The sequence below is a fragment of the Rhea pennata genome, chromosome 4 (genome assembly GCF_028389875.1).
Source record: "Rhea pennata isolate bPtePen1 chromosome 4, bPtePen1.pri, whole genome shotgun sequence".
Classification (NCBI taxonomy): domain Eukaryota; kingdom Metazoa; phylum Chordata; class Aves; order Rheiformes; family Rheidae; genus Rhea; species Rhea pennata.
In genome coordinates, this window is record NC_084666.1 from 77,081,034 (window position 1) to 77,100,396 (window position 19,363).

The 19,363-nt window shown below is 40.7% G+C and overlaps 3 protein-coding genes across 6 annotated transcripts in view; 1 reads left to right on the forward strand and 2 right to left on the reverse strand.

Moving 5' to 3' along the window:
- Nucleotides 1–14,694, reverse strand: part of GTF2E2 (general transcription factor IIE subunit 2) — a 28,643-nt gene extending 13,949 nt beyond the window's left edge. Inside the window, exons 1-4 of the mRNA XM_062575137.1 lie at nt 14,616–14,694; nt 13,854–14,020; nt 722–813; nt 58–165 (exon numbers count right to left, since the gene is read on the reverse strand). Coding sequence (XP_062431121.1) covers nt 58–165; nt 722–813; nt 13,854–14,016 — 363 coding nt within the window. The 5' untranslated portion in view covers nt 14,017–14,020; nt 14,616–14,694. The remainder of the gene's footprint in view (nt 1–57; nt 166–721; nt 814–13,853; nt 14,021–14,615) is intronic.
- SMIM18 (small integral membrane protein 18) lies at nt 8,240–8,533 on the forward strand. The gene has a single exon (XM_062575334.1). The coding sequence runs from the start codon at nt 8,240–8,242 to the stop codon at nt 8,531–8,533; it is 294 nt and encodes a 97-aa protein (XP_062431318.1).
- Nucleotides 14,695–14,819: 125 nt separating the features above from the next.
- WRN (WRN RecQ like helicase) overlaps nt 14,820–19,363 on the reverse strand; it is a 39,798-nt gene continuing 35,254 nt past the window's right edge. For all 4 annotated transcript variants that reach the window (XM_062574371.1, XM_062574372.1, XM_062574370.1 and 1 more), the window contains exons 33-36: nt 18,856–19,070; nt 17,380–17,451; nt 16,677–16,820; nt 14,820–15,091 (exon numbers count right to left, since the gene is read on the reverse strand). In XM_062574371.1, the coding sequence (XP_062430355.1) occupies nt 14,969–15,091; nt 16,677–16,820; nt 17,380–17,451; nt 18,856–19,070 (554 nt within the window). In that variant the 3' untranslated portion in view covers nt 14,820–14,968. The remainder of the gene's footprint in view (nt 15,092–16,676; nt 16,821–17,379; nt 17,452–18,855; nt 19,071–19,363) is intronic.

Consider the following 19,363-nt stretch of genomic DNA (forward strand, 5'->3'; position numbering starts at 1 on the left):
TTCTTTGATCTCTAATTACAAAAAAAAAAAAAAAATCTAAACATGTCTTTTCTTTACCTCACTCATCAACCATTGTTTCTGTTTCAGTCCAATATCTAAATGTTGCGTTTCATCCAAAATTTCCTCTAGGGTTAACGGATGTGTATCACCACGCTGGTGCCGAGTCTGAAGAATAAACAGCATCTTTTAGAAACCTGTGTTTACTTATTCAGGGACTAAATTATCACAAAGTAACTACAACTGATATAATGTGATGACAAAGTAACTTCTACTAAACTAGGATAGTTAAAATACGCACATGTATATACGAATAATATACGTGCAACAATTTAGAGGCTTTGAGAATGAAGAAAAAATTAGTTTAGTACCAACTGAACTTGATGGCAGTCATCTGTAAAGCACTAAATTACAAGTTATTCTGATATACAGTTGGCGAATACTAAAAGGTGACAGATTCTCCTAGTTCCTGTTTCTAATGCAAGGAAAAAGCATGCTCCTGCTTTTAAACTGACCTGGAATCACTGAGATCTCAGTAATGGAATAGAACGCTGGTCATTTTGTTTGTTGACATCTTTTTGTATTTAACAAACAGTTTCTTAAAGTTCTTACTCTTGCAGTGGAAGAATTTTAGTCTGAAATATTCAGTATATTTTAACTACCACAAGAGAATAAATAACTAAAGTGTTTCAAAATATTATACTTTTAATTCAAATCACTGTACCTTCATATAATTCACTATTTTAGCAAGGACTCCAAACTTGTAGCCAGAGCCTCCTGAAAGGGCTTTCAAGTTAAATGACCCATTGCTGTGATCTACAAGAAAAGAAAACAGACAAATAAACAGTACTTTCAACAACACCCTGCTGGCTCTGCACTCTGTCTCTTTTATACTCTTCTTCCACAGCCTTTCAGAACTATGAACAGAAATGCTAAGAGTTCCAGAAACGGTTACTCTCAGAGGACAAACATGTTGATCCAGATCCACAGTTGCCTGTTGACACGCACTGGCCTGGAGTGCCTCTGGGTAGAATTTCGTAAGTGTAAAAATACTGTGATCAGAGCTTTAAGAAGATGGCAAGCAATTTGTAGCATTAATAACATAAGAGCATACGTTTCAGTTCCGTAGCTTAATATAGCACAATCATTTGTATTACGTTAAATCACACTGAAGTAATGCATTTGCCCCAAATGATCATCTCTACAGATAGCTATATACCTTCATACTGCTGAGGCATGAGATAAGTTTCACTTCGTTATAACCAGAAGATATTAAACAGCAAGCAAAGTAAGGATGTGTTTTCTTTTTTTCTTCCTCCTCTAACAGAGAATTTATCAAAACCCCCTTCAAGTGTTTCACCTGGTGTACTGCACTGCTAGTACAACAATTCAGTGTCCACTCTGTTCTTAAGTCTGTTTCTGTCTGAACATATCATGGAGTTTGCTACTGTGTAGTTTGTTTCAATTCTCACAAGCCTGTGTTTTATCAGTTACATTAATTTTATAACACAACTTATTAAGTAGAAACATTCACAAACCACTATGAAAAGCCAGATGTCCACTACAAGAATACCACCGTTCACACTGAACAGAAGAGCTATTCAGAATTTCAATTACTCCAGAGAAAGAAAATTCTCTTATTTTCCTCACAGGAGGCTTTTTTTTTTTTTTTTTTTTTTTTTTCCTCCTCCTCTAATCCTCTGGCAATTTCTAATCAAACTTGACAAGACAAAAGATATCTCAGAGTTCCTATTATTCTGGGGGCAGGGGGGGAGGGGAGAAGGGAAATCAATTAAGGGATAAGAGAGAGCAATTAAAGTTAGTCCTTTAGCTCAAGGAAAGGCTCCAGAAGTTGCTAAGCAGAGCACTTAAAAACCACCAGACAGAAGGTTATGGATGAGGCAGGTGCTAAGGAGGAGAGAAAGGGCTTGCAAGCTTGGGGTGAGGAAAGGGAAGTACTGTTCTTCACCTGCAGTGTGTCTAGCAAACTAGGCTGCAGGAACTACTATCTATTTGTTCTGCTGCTATACAAATAATTGGTCTAGCTAGCCTGTACCTGAAAAAAGGCAGCATTTTCAGAAAGCTTGGCAGCAAACACAGGAATATCTTGGGGAATCCCAGCACAAGCGAGCACAGCGCACATCCCTCTACACAACCCATTTTCACCGATTGGGCAGACAAAAGGTAGCAGCACTAGCAATTAGAAAAAGATAGCAAGTGTGACACTCAGCTGCATTACCCTCCTGGCCTGAAGAGCTCTAAAGTTTCTGTCAAAAGAAAAAGGAAGCCTTACTGCTCTTTTATCAATGTAAGAGCAAGAGAGGAATCCCCATTTGAAAGGAGAGACTTGAGATTTTCCAAGCTCAACTTGCAAATCTGGGAAGCGCAAGCGGACAAAGCTTGATTCTTAGCAACTGTACAGCAGCAGATACTTCAAGCCAGATGCATCAAAGCAGAAGCTTACAAAAGCCAGCAGTCACTTTGAAACTCCTGACCCTTCTCTGGCCAGTTATGGACATCTTAGAGTTCCCATCTTCTGGGAAGGAAGCACTGATGTTCCTTCCCGCTTGAGACAGTACAAGAAGAAATCAAAACCATCTGCTCAACACACTTCATAATATTGTAGGAAATACATCCAAAATGTACACCAGAGACTCATTACTTCCACTAAGTTGCAAACTTGGGGAAAATGTTATATTCAGTGTATTTAAATTCAGATGCCCTTGCTAAATTCTTTAAGGGAATTGCTAATTAAGTTTTTGAAGTCAATATGCTTTAGCTGAATTTTGTTTACGCCTCTCACACTGCCTAAAGTCTAGTACTAAGTTTATGTAGAAGATACTATAAAAAGGCAACAATCAATGGAAATTGTGCATCTAGTCAAATTTAAAAAAAATCCACTTTTGATAGTTTTTACAAAGACTTGCATGGGAATAGGTGCTAGTAAAGTAAAAACATAATGCCCTCAGAACAAGTGTCAAACCTAAAAATTCAGCAACAGATCATTTTAAAGCTATTCCATGACCATCTTAGAGATTTTACATAGCACCAAAATTCTGAACTTAACACAGGAGAATCAACACACCTTCAATTTCATAAGAAACTTTTTTCCTGGTTAATAACTTCATTAGGATCTAAAAAGGGAGAAATACAAAGCCAGCTCCCACTAAAAATCCAGCCTATACAGATTCCTCCCACCCAGATCCTTTTCTAAGATTAAATATTTATTTCTGTGAAGTCAATTTTACAAATAAAAAGTGCAGTAGAAGATCTAAAATGACCAAAATAAAAATCAGCATTACAAATCTATAATAAATCTTTACTATTTGTTGTTTTGGCAATTGCATCAGGAAGATTATCTTGCCTAATCTGTCTGGCTACAGCATGCTACTGTTCACGACAGGTAAATCTAACCACGCTGTGATGCTGGAATCTGCAGGTATTAAACGTCATGGTTCACTCAGCGGTTTCGAGCACAAAGTAAAGCAGATCACGGCCACCATTATGCTCCTGAGATGCTTCTCAGCTAATACGCTCACTGCAAAAAAAAAGTGTGCAAAAAATCAGAGTGGAAAGACCAACTTCTAATTCAAAACAAAGTCAAATTTATGAATGATTTTCTTCTGCTGTTGAGGGCTTGATGCAAATGAGCATAAAGGAAGTTGTCAGCAGCATCATGCTCTGGCCAATAGTGGGAAAGCTCCATCTTAGCTGTGCCCTAGGCTGCGTTACAAAAAGGGAACGAGCAGCGCTCTTTCAGCATCCTTTCAAACAAGAGGTAGGTGTGTATCATTTTATAACATTGTCTTAGGTTTATCTTGATTACTGAAATAAAATATGCCTGTAACCTATAAGCCTGCAAAAAGCTTCTTAGAATCAGGTTGGTTTTTCTCTATATTTAGCAGGATTTTATTCTGCGAATCACAGAGGAGCTTGTCTTGCACTATCAGACAAGCACTTTCACCATCTGTGCACTAATGGAAAATTGATGACCACTCCATCTTACAAGAAAGGCTAATACACGAGCCAGCATTCAGTAAACAAAATGGATTTAATGCTTATTAGTGAGGTAGCTTGTTCTCTGCAGCCTCACATTACTTGTAATTTATTCTACGTTCTTTTAAGGAAATAATAATAAAAGGATTTTTCAAAAAAGAAAAAAAGGGGTGGGGAGCTGGGACAAAGAAAGCACTATAACCTGAAATTTAAGAATTTTCTCTCCAAAGTGATTATCTCGTGTCATCAGTTAAGTTACCTACAAGAGATATGTGTTTGTGGATATGCTAGAAATATGTTCCAGAAATTGGTATGTCAGAAACTGGTATGTTAGGGCAGGGAAAAAGAAAAATAAAAACAAGATCTTATTGCATATTATCATTGTAAATATTGAAGCACCGATCCATACAATATTAACAGATTAGAATTCATCTGAGACTTGTAAATGCTGTTACCCCAAGATGTCTATTCAATCATTTCTTACACAGGACTTCCTCAGTACTGCATCAAAATGAATTTTGCTAGTCATTTCTCCCTGCTCCATGAATATAATCTCAAATAAATCTGTTTTTCTGCAGTTTCTAAAGAATAAGTACTTTTAATTTAAAGCCTAATATAGAAATTACAGAAGCTAGTTCATTAAATATTTAACTTACTATATTCTGGACACATACAATAGCTGAAATGCACACAAATCCGACTGGCTCACAATATGAATTTAAATTATGCTGTTATAAAACAGGTAAAACTGCATGAAACTAGACTATTTTTGACAGCTTCCAAAGATGCTAACCTTCTTAGTGCCAATTCTGAAGGCTCAGAAACAGCTCCTTCAGTCTTGCATTTTAGTAATTAAAATGACACAGGTAGCTGATATTTATCTGCTCGTCTCAGTCAAATCTAAGGAGATGATTATCTTTAACAAACATGAATCACCTCCAGCACAGGCACTAAAACCAGCCTCTCTGGGTAAAGACGAGCTTCTCTTCACTGTGCAAATCCTGTCCTAACGGTGGCTGTGCGGGCTGCGGGAAGGGGTGGGATGCTACAGCGTGCCCGTGGCGGAGCAGCAGGGCTTCCGGCTGCCTGGGGAGCCGCTTGCCTCCTCTTGAGGCCAGAGCTAGCATCTTTGCAGACTGCTATACAGATACAGGAAAGGGTCTTGGCTATACAATGTAAACAAGTCTGACCTCTCTATTTGGCCCAAATCCTGTTTCTTTTTTTAATGTGTATCAACAGAAAAGGTTTATTTTTCTGCCTAGTGTTTACGAAGCAAACACATTAACATGCAACATATTCCAACAGTCTTGGGAACCTGTTCAGAAAGTTTGAAACAAAACCCTCTCTCTTCTTTCTCTTGTTATTTAAAATATACTCTTACATTCACTTATTTTAATTACCCCTCAAAGGGGACTCCACATCCTTTTATTCAGCCTTTATCTGTCTCTCTAAGTTTTTTTAAATGAATCTTCAAATATTCCACCAAAAACCCTCCTGTCTTTTAGGACCATCCCCATAAAACAGGCCAACCAAGGTTCCGTCTTAGATCATAACCAAACCAAGTTGCTCTCTCAAAGCCAGAAACAGTCTCATTTCCATACTCCTTTTACGGTGGTTTACATTGTAAACTCTCGTTTAAAGAAAGCCAGCTGAGTTAATCCTACCCATCTCAATTGTATTTCACATAGTCAATTCCTTTACCTTGAATCACAAATTTAACAAAGGAAACTGTAAGTTACTGCACCTCTTACAACAAAATGCTGTAGCACAAACCCTAACTCAGGTTCTCTTCTCAGCAATAAGGCCAACCTATTTCAATTTCAATTCATTAAAGATGGAATGACAGACAAAATGCACAGTATTTGAACAACAAAATAAGACTTACATCAGCAGCTGGTTTGGCTCCATCATTCTGTTTTTCATCATACTCTTTCTTAACAACAACACAATTTAAAAACCATGACAGGTACTTAGACTACTTTAAGCAATCTGTATGAGCAGACACCATCACACTTCTCTTTTGTCACTTTCCATTTATTTAGGCATTTTGTGGTTTTCACCTTCTAAACACACTGAGCAGAATTATTTCAGTAACATACGAGGTTCAAAGTATTATCTGTGAGCTTATTTAGTAAACAGAACACCAGTGTTGCCCCTTTGTTCCGTAGTCCTGACTATTGTCTCACTTGGACAAAATTAAGTTACATATAGGTTGTCAAGAATATATTCCGATAAATACTTAAAATATTTTCTAATAAATAAAAAAGAATATTTTCTAGTAAGTAATTTTACTTGTTGCTTTAAACACAAAGCAAAAGTCTTTTCAGTTAGTTCCATGTCTAAGAGTTTAGTTTTCTACAGTTACCATCCTGTATCTCTTGCACTACCACCCCCCAAAAAAGCCACATTTTCTAGGGCATCTGAGCAGTTAAAAGCACATTTTCCAGCTTGCCTGTTAGCTGGCATATATTAGCTGACAGGCCTCCAGGAGATGTGCAGTCAAGTGCTGCCCACCATTACGTGTCACCTAAAAGCTCCGTATCTTCCCCTTAACACGCACAGCGATCTGGATCTATTTCCTTCACCAACACCCAGCTTTAAATTGCCTAAAGGATTCAGAGATTCATAAGTCTTCCAGTATGTGAAGCCAGGTAACTAGGAGCTACTGTGGCTCCTCGGACATTTATTTCATTAGACAACACAACAGAAGTATTTTAAGTTGCCCAAGTGTTAGAAGACAAGGTCTGGAGAAGAAAGAAGCAGGGGAAAACCAGACACGTAATTGTGAAGATGTCAACCCCAAACACCTCACCTGGCTGCTTATCCATAATTCAGACAGGAATCAAGGGACAGAAAGAAAACAGCTGCTTTTCCTCTAGATGTACTAGAAAGAGTACTGAGACATTGCCTACTATCATATTTTCAATTAGTGGGCTTCCCAAAATAGTAGACCTTTGCAGTGACACCATCCAAGCCAAAAAGATTTGCTGTAGCCAAATTTCTTTCCCATTATCTCCTCGAAATCACAAAATAGTCTTGTCTTACTTGATAGAAATACAGTATTGGACAACAGATGACATCCTTACCTTGCAAGTTTAGTGGAGAAGGCTGAAAAGAAGAAATCAGAAGTCCTCTAAAAGGGTTGGGCTGGGTGTTCCTTGTATTTACCCTAATTACCACAACACAAACAAGACAAGATCTTCAAATGCACTCAGTGCCATTCAGGCAGCTGAAAACAACAGCTGGATTTCTTCAGCAAAATCTTCTACTCAACACTAGGAATGGCAGAAGAATAAATAATAATAATAAAAAAGTTCTCTTTTACGATAGATCTGGCTCTCATAAGTCAAAAAGTTTTGCAATGTTAACTTGTCTGTGCTAACAGGAAAATCTAAAATAGTGGTTTTTTGGAGACCAAGACTATGTGTATGAAATAGAACAAATGAAAAGTTCAACTCCATTCTTTGGAAATATCCTCCAAATTAAATTAGTTTTAATAGAAAGAATTTGCTTAATTTTTAAAACTTTCTCCCAAATAGGAAAAGAAACAAACAAGCAAGCAAGCAAATTCACCTGACTTTAATATATAGCAAGTTCTTCTAATCACTGCTCTAATCACTCCTGTGGGGAGATGCTACGCAGATCTCTTGTTTTTCTATGAATGGCAAAAGTCCTGCAGGCCTCCACACCATGCAAGTACTACATATCAAGAACTGAAAGTAGCTGAAACTACTGCATACCTTGAAAATAATCTTTGCAACCTTTTTGTATTTGTATGCACTTAAAAGAATGAACAAAGCTCTTCAATCACACAAAAGCTTACACTGCACAAAGCACACATTGACACAGTCATTCTCAAAACGAACATTCCAGACAAGTCCAACTTGTACACGTGCATATTCAACAACCCTGTTTGTTGCAGGTGTGACCACTCAGTGAGATTAAAGAAAATTCCTGATCAGCGCATTAAAAATTAAAGCAAGTTCTTTGTGTGCCCCCCTCCCTTTTTTTTAAATCCCAAACTGGAAGAATTTAATCTCAACAAGCGGTCACACCTGCAACAAACAGAGTTGTTGAATATGCACATGTTTGCTCAAGAAGTATCGAACCAAAATGTACAAGTTGGACTTGTCTGGAACACAGAATGACTGTGTCAGTGCATGCAGTAAAAAATTCTCAACAACTTTATTTCTCTTTTTCAGCCCCAAGATCCGTGACGCTGAATACAATAAGAAACTCTCCAAGAATGGCAACCTTCAACACCACTCACTGGAACGAGACCACATCCATTTACCAATACCTAGGCTTTCAAGTGCAAAAAATTTACCCCTTCCATGACAATTGGAACACAGCCTGCTTTATTATTTTGATTATATTTATCTTTACTGTAGTTTCCCTGGTGGTGTTGGCTTTCCTCTATGAACTGCTAGACTGCTGCTGCTGTGTGAAAAATAAAACTATGAAAGACCTCGAGAATCAACCCAATCCTGTCAGAGCAATGATGGACAGCTTCAGAAAGCGTGAAACAGAAGTGGTGTAGAAAGGACTGATCATCACCACCTGAAGAACATTTAACACCTCCAGCAAAGCCTCTTGAATCTTACAAATGATCAAGTCACCTGCTTTTTTTTCCCCTCCCCCTCCCCTTCACATCCAGAGATAAAATGGTAACTGTTGCTATTAATTATATTGAACTTGAATAATTAGCAAAGGCTTTCTGAGTGCTTAGCAAAAGGATGATCTGTTGCAGTGTCATGGGGGAAGAAAACATTTCTGTTTTTAAATGAACTTTTGCTGTTGATATCAAGTTACTAGAGTAGATCTGTTTACCTGAACCAACAAATGTTGCTGCAAGTGCTTAAAACTGTTGTTTAATTGGAGAAAACGTTTTATAAAGTTGCTCAGCAATCATACATAGGGCAAACACACAACAATATCCTCCCACTGAGGTCAATAATACAGAGACAAGGAAGACATACAAAGAGAGGAAAAAATTTATGAGATAGGAGGGTTTGACAGCAAGAGACAGGAGAGGTTTGAACCAATTCTCACCTTCAGCAGCTTTTCTTATTCCAGATTCTTTGTTTTTGGAAAAGAGGAAGGTGGGAAGAAAGTAAGCCAACATGAAATCCATCCCCAAAATGTTAGTCTTTCCTAACCTCCTGCACCAAAGTATGACCCCTTCTCCCTGCTGTCCAGACAACTGCCTTCCCCAACTTCATATTCAACTTGTTTATCAGTTTCTGGGTGTTGAAAGCACTAACACAGCAGCTTAACTACCCTGAAGTAAGCTACTGTGTTAGTGCTTTCAACAGCACCACCCTACTATTTCCCCCAGGAGCGTACAGAACCAAGACTACGATGCAGAAGAAACAGGAGTGGCTTTCTGCCTCAAGGCCCTTATGGCAACCACAACACTCTTATCTTTGGGTCTAAAATTGCACAGATTTTCTCTTATGCTTTATAAATCACCTAGCCATTGCTCCTGGCTGTAGGGAATTAGACAGGCTGGATATATCATTCCTATCTCAACTTTTCAAAGCCAAACTGGAGCTGACCATGAAACGCAAGCAGACAAGTAGCAGATCTCCTCTGCTGATGACAGTAACTCCACCCAGCTTGCATACAGTTTTCATCAGCAGGCATCAACATGCTTCACGGAATAAGCTACACTGTGATAAGCCTTGCGTTACAGATGGTGGGATGGAAGCACAGCAAGAAGCGACTTCGTTTTTCGCAAGAAAATCTCAACACGCTCCATCAGCCCGCAAACGCGTCCCACAGTTTACACACAAACCTCTTTCTTAACAAATAGACTGTGTTATGCTTGGACCATCAATTTTTACACCTCTAGCTCACCAGATATTCTTCTTTTCTTCTATTACTGTGCCACATCTATAGCTTTTAAAGCCGAAGAATTTTACAGTTACAAAAAACTACCATAATACAACAGCATACCTGTCCAACCATTGGCCGTCAGTACCAGCCACCAAGTCGCACGTGCTTCAGGTCACGCAGAGAAGCGGACCAGAGAGGTTTGTAAGATGAAGTATTTAATGATATAAAAATAATAATAATATTCCCGTTGTTAAGGAAACAAAATTGCCTAGTAGCCAAACAGAAGTAGTTACAACACTGATCTTGCAGTCTATCCAAGTCAGAAATACTTCTGCACAATGGTTAATACCTGTAATTATCTCTTACTTCTTTTGACAGACACCTTCTCTCAGGTTCAACATGCTCAAGCTCCAGAAGATGTAGACATTAAGAGATTCACAATTTTGACTCATGCTTTTCTTGGCTGATAAGAGCCACAAGGTACCCAGGCCACTGCTACACAAAACAGCTACTCCAGTGACATGTCTGGAGAGGGCATCTCGACGCCTTCAATCACAAAATGAGACAACCACCACCACAAACATTTATCTCAGATGTGCCAATACTGCCTGTCACTACTACTGGTCCCACATGCAGAGGATGCTTTTAGCTGAATACTTAACTGTAAGCACAGTTAATGGAAGCTGATACCGCAGATAAGAAAATTTAAAAGTCATGCTAAGATATGTGATGAACATGTTAGTCATGTGAATGTCTTCTGCTATCAGGGGACACTGGGAAGACACCTAACTGTCCTCTGCTGTATTTGACGAGGTCAGCTCTGAAATACTGGTGTCTTGCTTAAGAGGGGCAAGAGTTGCCATTAGGACATACCAAATTAACACGTCTACTTCCTGAAAGTGAACACTCCAAAGAGCAATAGGATTGTTTTCCACTTGCGCTGCTTCTACGCAACATGTATCCTCACTGCACACAACAAGGCAGCATGCATGAAATAACACAGCTAGCCTTCGTTACACTTGCATCACGTTCTTACGCCTCTCCTGAGAAGCACACATAGTGAAGACTCTTGGGACTCACTTCAGCCACATATTTACACATCTATACAGGAGGCTGGGAACCTGCACAAGGAACCGAAGACAAAAAGGTGTTGCCATGCACAGCCCTGGGCCCTCACTTCTTTCCTGCACACAAACTATGTCAGAGAAACAAAACTGTCAAACACAGCTCCTGGAGATTTCAGCTCTTGAATTAGGTTGGCCTGGACTATCAAGGCAAAGGTCTTTTATTTAAAGACTGAGACCATAACCACACCTTACTATTGATCAATAAAAAGAAATAAACACATATGATATTTCCTTTATTTTCCAGTTACTCTTGAGTTAAAAAAAAAAGTGTGATATTTTTTTTAGCTTTGTAATAACTATCCTCATTAGGCAGGTTCCAAAAATACAAAAACAAAAAAAAGCTTAAAAACAGAAACACCCCCAAAAAGATACCCCACAAAACCCAAAACATACACAGGACTGATTTAGCTATACAGTCATTTGAAGATTAGTGTGATCTCAATGCCCCTCCTCACCCAAAAAGACCAGGGTAGGTTCTATGAATCACAGAACAACAGAATGATGAGGAACCTGCATACTCTACAGACCCAGGGACTATAAATGCCAACACGTAATCACTGAGACATTAGTTATGATCTTCAATCACTACACAGCAAAACTAGGGACTATCCTCCTAATTTTCATTTCTTCAAGGGAGGATTCTTTAGAAGAGTAGTTTTTACTCCATTTCCCCAAGACAAAATCTTCGCTACATGCATATCCTTACATAGGCCTAATGGTGATTCAAAGAAAAAACAGGTTTTGAACAAAAGGACTTTGGCAAACATTTGAACTGAGAATTCAAAGTTTGAAATCAGTTCTAACACATGACACTGGTGATTATGCAAGACCTCTATCTATCTACAGAACAGGTAAAACTGCCACAAGCAATGCAAGCCACCCCATGATGCCCCACAGTTAATCTCAATACCTGTTCTGAAGCCATTCCTAAGGAGAAATTTCGTTCACTCATTCTCTGTTATTTTTCTTTCATCCTTGCTGCTTCCACAGTAGTTAGTATATACCCTTTAGGGAAACCCAAAAGAAGAAAACCAAAAGGAGACTAAACCCATTCCACACAAAACATTATATAAACCCTGAAACCTTCTTGACGCTATCTAAAATTAAGCTGGCAGCATAAAAAAAAATAAAAAAAGTCTATTTCCTCACAGCCACACAATCTTATTTACGTTAGATTTATTATTTTACAACTTCAAAAGCACTCACAGAAATACAGAGCCCACAAAATCACAGAAGTTACATTTTCTTTATGGCCTGCTGGCTGGCCACATACCTATTCAAATCCTCCACACCAGAGTTACATTTGAACCATCTGCCCTCCTCCTGCCTCCTTCATCCCCCTTTCCCTGAAAACCTCTCTTGGCCAGGATAAACAGTTCAGGATACTTCATATACAGTTTGATTCCAGTAGTAGATGGCAATGTGGCAAAGCAGCTGAGAGAAACCTAGCCTCCCTGGTGGGGCAGTGTCCAGGTTGCAAAACAAAGCATACAGTGCTTGTGGAAATCTGCATGCTCTTGCCTAACGTAGGCTACAATCCTCTTCAGAGCCTGGAGCCCAGGAAGAGCCTCAGTCAGAGAAACGAGGACAAGCAGCCGTGGCATCAGAACAGCACCATCAAGTCAAGAGCCTGCTGTTGCACTAGGTGCACAGGTTCCTTGCCCAAAGTGCCAGAGGACACAGACCTCCAAATTATCACTGGCAGTAGCAAAAAGAAAATGGCAGCTCTATGCTAGCTCCCATACACATATGAGGAAACACTTGCTTCCATTCCTTTTACCCTCACAAAGTTTTTGAGGTCATTTACACTTTCTGTATCAAATATCTCACTCCAGCAACAAGCCCTTTTGCCAGGGCTAGACACAAAAGTATCTTCATTTATTTTCAAGTGCCTAGCTGAAAACTTTATGTGGTGTGCCCTAAGGGCTCTGAGAAGCTCAAGGTACATAGTCTCCTTACTCTTTCTTCAGGAGTGGAGAAGCTGCTCCACTCCTCCCATTGTCCTTGACATTTTTCTCTACTGTTTTCACTTCTATTGTTTACTTTTTGAGTTTAGAAGAGAACTGCAGGCAGTATTTGAGACACGAGCATGCAATGGACACACACAGCAATGTGTTTTCTGTTTTTAATAATTCCTAGCTTGATTTACCTTTTAGAGTGTATCAGAAAACTGTTTTCAGAGAACTATTCACAAGACATTCAAGTTGATCTTCTCTCACAGTAACAGCAGACGAAGCACACTGCTGTGCATATGCAAATCTTCTTCCTACTGCTCCAACTGTTGCACTCCTCATTTACTCGCGCTTTTTTGGTGCTGTTTTTATTAGTTGCTTATTTTCTATGAGACATATGTTGTCAGCATCACCATCCTAGGGAAATGCTCAAACTCCTAACTGATGCAAACAGAAACCTGCAAAAGTCCTGGCATTTGTGAATAAAGACTCATTCTCAGGTAAAACAAGAATAATTACTAATCGCAGTATATCAAGTAATTACAGAAGTTACAGAACCCATCTCGTTTTTTCTTGCCAGATTAGGGGGGACATAAAGAGAGAAGGGGATGAAAGGGGTGTGACTTACTACTTATCTTGTGCGGTCTACTGTTTATTTTTATTCACAAATCAAAGCCCAGCTTCATCTGAAGTACTGTTTTGGCAGCAACCCTTCCTCCAACTCACTAACAGCATGCAAGCAACAGGACAAGGCCTGACCTGTATGTGTGGTAACAAGAATTTTTCATGCTGTGCAAATAAATTTTTTACTAAGTGAGAATTCAAGAGCAAGAATGACCACATCTGCTACCAGAATTCACAGACTGATTCATGCCAGTGAGTTAGACCTCAGAGGCAGACAGCAGAACATAGAATATCCATTAGGCAGGACATTTTCACCAACCTGTGTTTTGTTTTGAGCTTGACGAGCTGCCTTGTTCTACCTTTGTTTTCTTCTTCTTGGAAGACGAGGAGTCGGAAGATGGTGCTGGACGTTTTTCTACTGCTGGTGTAGAGAGCGCACGCTTTTTGAATAGCTCTCGCTCTCTGAGCAAGCTTGGATCCATAATTCTGTTAAGAGAAATAAAGATTAGATAGAGTCAATAAAACAATCAGAAGTATAAACATCTAATTATAAAGTTGTGTGCAGTCTTTTTCCTTCCCTTTCCCAACTCTAAGAAACTGGCCTTTACGGGGATTTAAGTGTCAAAAAAAACACTTCTTTCCAAACAAGATTCTGAGAACGCAGAATACACTTTCTGAATCAGTACTCAAGTTCGCACACGCTTCTGAAAATACATGCAAAGCCTATTTGCTTAACACCGAGCTTCCATCTTTTTTTTTTTTTTTTTTTTTTTTTCCAAATCTGCCCGAAAGCTCCACAACACTAGCGCGGAGCTTTAAAGTCACTGAAATTAAAAATAAGATAAAACGGAATAAAATAGAAAGCTCAAACTTCGGCGGCAGCGCAGCCATACCGGCAGTCCCGCCCCGTCTCGCATCGGGCCGCGCACGGGAGGCCGCGACAACGCCGCGCGGGCGGAGCGTCACCAACCGCCAGCCGCCGCCGCCGCCTGAGGTAACCGAGGCGCGCGGCCTCCGCCTCGTGCCCAACGGTCGCCCCCTCCCCGCCAACGGCCGCCCGCCCGCGCGCGCGCTCTCTCACCTGCGCGGCCGAGCGCGAGCGCAGCCCCAGCGCCGCCGCCGCCTCCGCCTATGGGGCCATGCCGCCGTCCCGGCGGCCCCCGCGCCGCCGCCGCCCCGCCCCGGAAGCGCGGCCGCCGTTGCCGTGGCGACACGGTGCCTGCGCCGCCGCCGCGGGCCCCGCCCGGCGCCCGCACACGAGGGAGACTCAAGCGGCGCCTGCCTTTCACTTATTTATTATTATTGTTATTTCTGTTCCAAAGTCTTTCCACAAGAAGTTTCACATAGTGAAAAGCTTCAATGTACTTCCCCGTTCAAGGCAGTGATGGCTCTCGCAGGGAAGGAGGGAGCAAGGTGGGGGGGGAAAGAAAAAAATCACTTAAAAAGTCCTCTTCTTGGGTCTGCTTTTGGCTTCTTATTCTTCTCAACAGATAAAATGGTTGCCCTGGAGTTTCCAAACCACTCTGGCATCTTTCTCTTAGAAGGGACAGCTGAAGTCTGGAAGAAAAATTTATATTATATTACACACACTTACTTGCACATGCAAAAGAAAGTTTAAGCAGTCCTACTGTAACATGTTTGGTTCTATGCTGAGCCACGCTCCTTCAAGTGGACACAGCGTTCCTGGAAGGTTCATCACCCACTCCAAATGCAACACCTTTTCAAAGTAGTTCACCGAACAGGAATCGCACACCACTAGCATAAAGAACCAAGCCTTGAAAACATTTAACTGGGGAAAAAAAAAAAACTTATCAAGTTGTTATTGAAATCTTCAGGAATTGCCTTAAACGCACTAACCGAACGAAAAGGAAACAGCACAGAAACCCCCACAGCTGTCATGACCTTAACAGAAGGTAAATTTCTGCCAGCTCTTCAGCGTTTAAACAACGCAAGACCTCATCTCCTCGAGGCCTATCCTTCCTCAGATCAAGACGAACAAGACAGCTGCCAAGCTGCTGAAAGGAACACAACAGGAGGCCTGATCTCAAAGTGATGGAGAGCCTGGTACGGTTCTGGAGCAGAGGTGTGCACACAGGGCTCCCAGCCAAAGCTCAGGCTGGAGCAGCAGGCAGGCACAGAGCATTACGCTGTTCAGAAGCGAGAACAAAGCATAATCAAAGAGGTTTTATTCACAACAGATGTTCTGGATGCTCTTTGAAGCTATGACCAGCATACGAATAAGGAAAGATCTGCAGGACTCGAAACTCAGTTGAGGCTGCTGAAAAGGCATGTATTCTAAGACTCAATTTTCACAATTTAATAGCCACAGAACAAAATAATTGCCTGGTGTGAGGTCTATTACTAGGGTTACATCTGGTTTCCAGAGCTGAGGGCATCTTCTACTACGATACTACCACTGGGTGAAGATAAGAACTACACTGAAGCAGTGTCTGTGTCCAGGAAAGTATCAATGGATTAACACAACACAGAGCTGAACATAGATGATCATCTCATATGAGTAATGGTTCAGATCAAATAGCTGCTGTGGTGTTCAAAGAATTACAGACCCAACAACTTCTCTGGGACGTTTGTCGAAAAACGGGCCAGACTGCACGATGGTTTGTTTGCGTTCGGTTTTTGCATTCGCATCCGTATCCGTATCCCAGCTTCAAACTGGGAGTCAAGGCAAGTCATACCAGGAACGGTGCTGCTCAGAGCAATACAAGCTCCTTTTAGACAAACGACACAAGTGCTTATGAGATTTCTTTTCATACAACACCAGTGCAAAAATCCTTAACATGGTCAACATGCAATCTCACACCACCTTCTGTGTGAAAGTCAGTTAGCAAAATGTTCTCTAAGCATTGGAAGCCTCTTCCACCAGAGGGCTGGCAAGATCTACTGGGGAAGAAGTTTTCTGCACTGGCACATTCAAGCACAAGCAAGAACAGAAAAGGGGAAGCTGTCATTACATCAAGCATATTAACAAGAGAGGCTGGCTGGCAATTCAGGCCAGACCTTTCTATCAAGGTTTTATGCACAGAGAAGAATCAAAATAAAAGCTGGGATTTTGGTTTAACATCAACATCCAAATGACCAGATCTGCACTCTGTTCATAGCAGAGCACTACAGGCAATCTCACCTTTGGTTGACACTCAGGAAACAGTTCCTCCCCATCCAGACTGAGGGCAGACTGATTCCAAGAGGCCAGTGTGATGGGCATCTGACCACCTGCTGCACATCCTTTACTGTTACCAGGCTGGTTGTCATCCATGCTCCGTACAGACTTTGAGAGTAATAAAGCAGGCTATTATATTTATCACTGCATTAAGGCTGCAATCTGAATAACTAAATTGAATTGAAAGTTTTTTTAAAGCAAGTTAGTCTGCAATTCTGAAAGGAGATCCAACACCTCTGCCTCACGAGATCACTGGTACTTCTTATCCATTTCACCCAGTAAGACATGAGCATGCGAGATGCATTTATTTCATAAACAAGAGAATTTGAACTTGTACTTAAGCACCTTTTATAGCAGAGGACACTTCATCTCAGTGGCTCTAAGAACTTGAAATACTTACTTTTAACTCAGAAATGTTGTTTTCAGATGTGTTTTTCCAGCAAAGAGGTTAGTTAAAAATGGAGTAGTAGGCACAGACACATTGACTTCTCTAAGCTCTTGTATAACCCTTGCTGTCTAGTGTGCAATGGGGCAAAGTTTCAAATTATCAGCTTTTCAAAACAACCAAAGCTGAAATTTTACATCAAGTACACATCTCAGTCTTCCTTAAAGCATTACTAATGGAACACCTATTGCAAGTGTTGTTACAGGAAGAACACCTATTTACCACAGCTGATGGCACCACTTGTGGATGGCTTTTTTCAGCTCCTTCCTTCAGCATAGGCTTGATCAAATTACCCTGTAAAAACAACAGAAGTAAAGCTGTAAATATCTAAGAACATCCATTAGCAATTTTCAAGGCAGTTTGCTAGAGATAGTTATTAGAAGGAGGGTATATTCTGAAGGAGACAAAAGTCAGTGAAGACTATTTCAATTATCTTTTGGATTCCCAGTCTGCTCATTTTTATAGTATTAATTTGACCTCTAATAGCATATCTTTCTTGTTGTTAGCTGCAGCAGCTAACTGTAACAGGAAAAAAAAAAGAAGTGTAATTATAGCTGCCAGGGAGTCAACTTCAGGAAAAAGAACATTCAAACATGGACATTTTGAAAACAAAAAAAAAAAAAAAAAAAAAAGGGATCAGAAAGGCAAGAAAATCAATATGGTGAAATGGCACATTTTGAAAAAAAAGTTTTGAATCCAAGTTAACACACACACACACACACACACACTCAAACCCCTGTAAATGACAGACATTAAATCCTAGCGGAGGGATATGAAAGGATTCAGTTTAGAATTTGTTTAACAATCCCATCATGAGCTACTCAGTGCAAGGTGGCCTTTTGAATAAAAAGCTGAGCTAGAACTTGGGAGATGGGTGGGAAATTCAGAGGCCAGCTTGGCCTTCCTCAAACAGCAGTTTTCTGCTCTGAACAGAAGTTTCCTCTGGGTGACTCAGAGTTACAGCTTGATGCTTTCCGTTGTGATCACAGCTATGTCCAGCAGCCTCAAGGCAACCGAGGCATCCATGGAAGATCGAGGCATCCATGGAAGATCGTCAGACAATTCCAGTAGGCATTGTCACTGACTTCCTCACTTTCTAAGCTTTCCTGGAGTTTTATGTCCTTCTAGGCAGAAAGGCAATCACTTTCCCCACATAAAGTACCAACGCATGGAACTGAGGTGAGGGCAGAACATGTACTTTGTGGTTACAAAGGGTCCAAGCTTTTCAAGCTTGGGTTTTCATACTGAGGAGAATTTTGAACGTCAGCTTTTGCCTCCACTGCCCCAGCTACTGTAAGTCTTAGTGGACTACTCACATCCCCTTTCTGAAGGGGTGGAGGACAGGAGAAAGCGTTCATTCTTACTCTCTGGAATTACTGTTAAGTCACAGTTGTGATGCTCACAGGCAGCGGACCACTAAGCATCTGCATTCTTCCTGGATTGCACTACCAGGACCCACTCCATATGAGCGGACAGTGCAACAGAGAAACAGCTTAGCCCAAGCATGCCTGCGCAGGGGCAGCATCTGTCATCTTCCTAGGTCAACAGTTTGCAAGGGGAACCCTCTTGTTCTAGCCTGAGCTTTGCACAAAGAAAGCGGGGCAGTCTTGCTCAGAGCTGCAGGAAAAGTGGGGCAGGGAGAACATGCTTCCCCCCACACACACACACAAACCCACATTTATAGCTTCTCTTACTAACCTTTGTTTTGGTCCCTGAAGCGTTTTCCCTGCTTGCTTCATCTGCTCCTGCTTTTTCTTGCTGCCTGCTGGACCACACCAGGGTCCTTTTGTAGCTCAAACCATCCTGAGGCCTGCTTCCATCCTCCTTCTCCAATAGTGCAATAGTCATCCGGATAAGATATGTTTCAATATCTGCAGGAACCAGCTTTCTAATTGCTTGAATTTTGGTTGTGTCTTGAGGAAAAAAAAATTGTATGTATACGTGTATGTTCTTAGATTCCCCTGCCCCTTATTCACAGTGCTTCTACGCTTTAAGAAGCATTTGTTCTCATTAAAGCCTAGCATAGATTAAGGCATAAAAAAAGGTTAAGAAACAAAACACAGTGTGTGGTTTGGGCCCATAGGAAAACAGCACATGAGCTCACGGGGTAAATTTCCAACTCATTCCTACTCACACAGTCGTATTGTCCTTAACTTTAGACTGAAGTATTATAATCATCTGCCTCCAACCGTGTTTGAGGCAGACT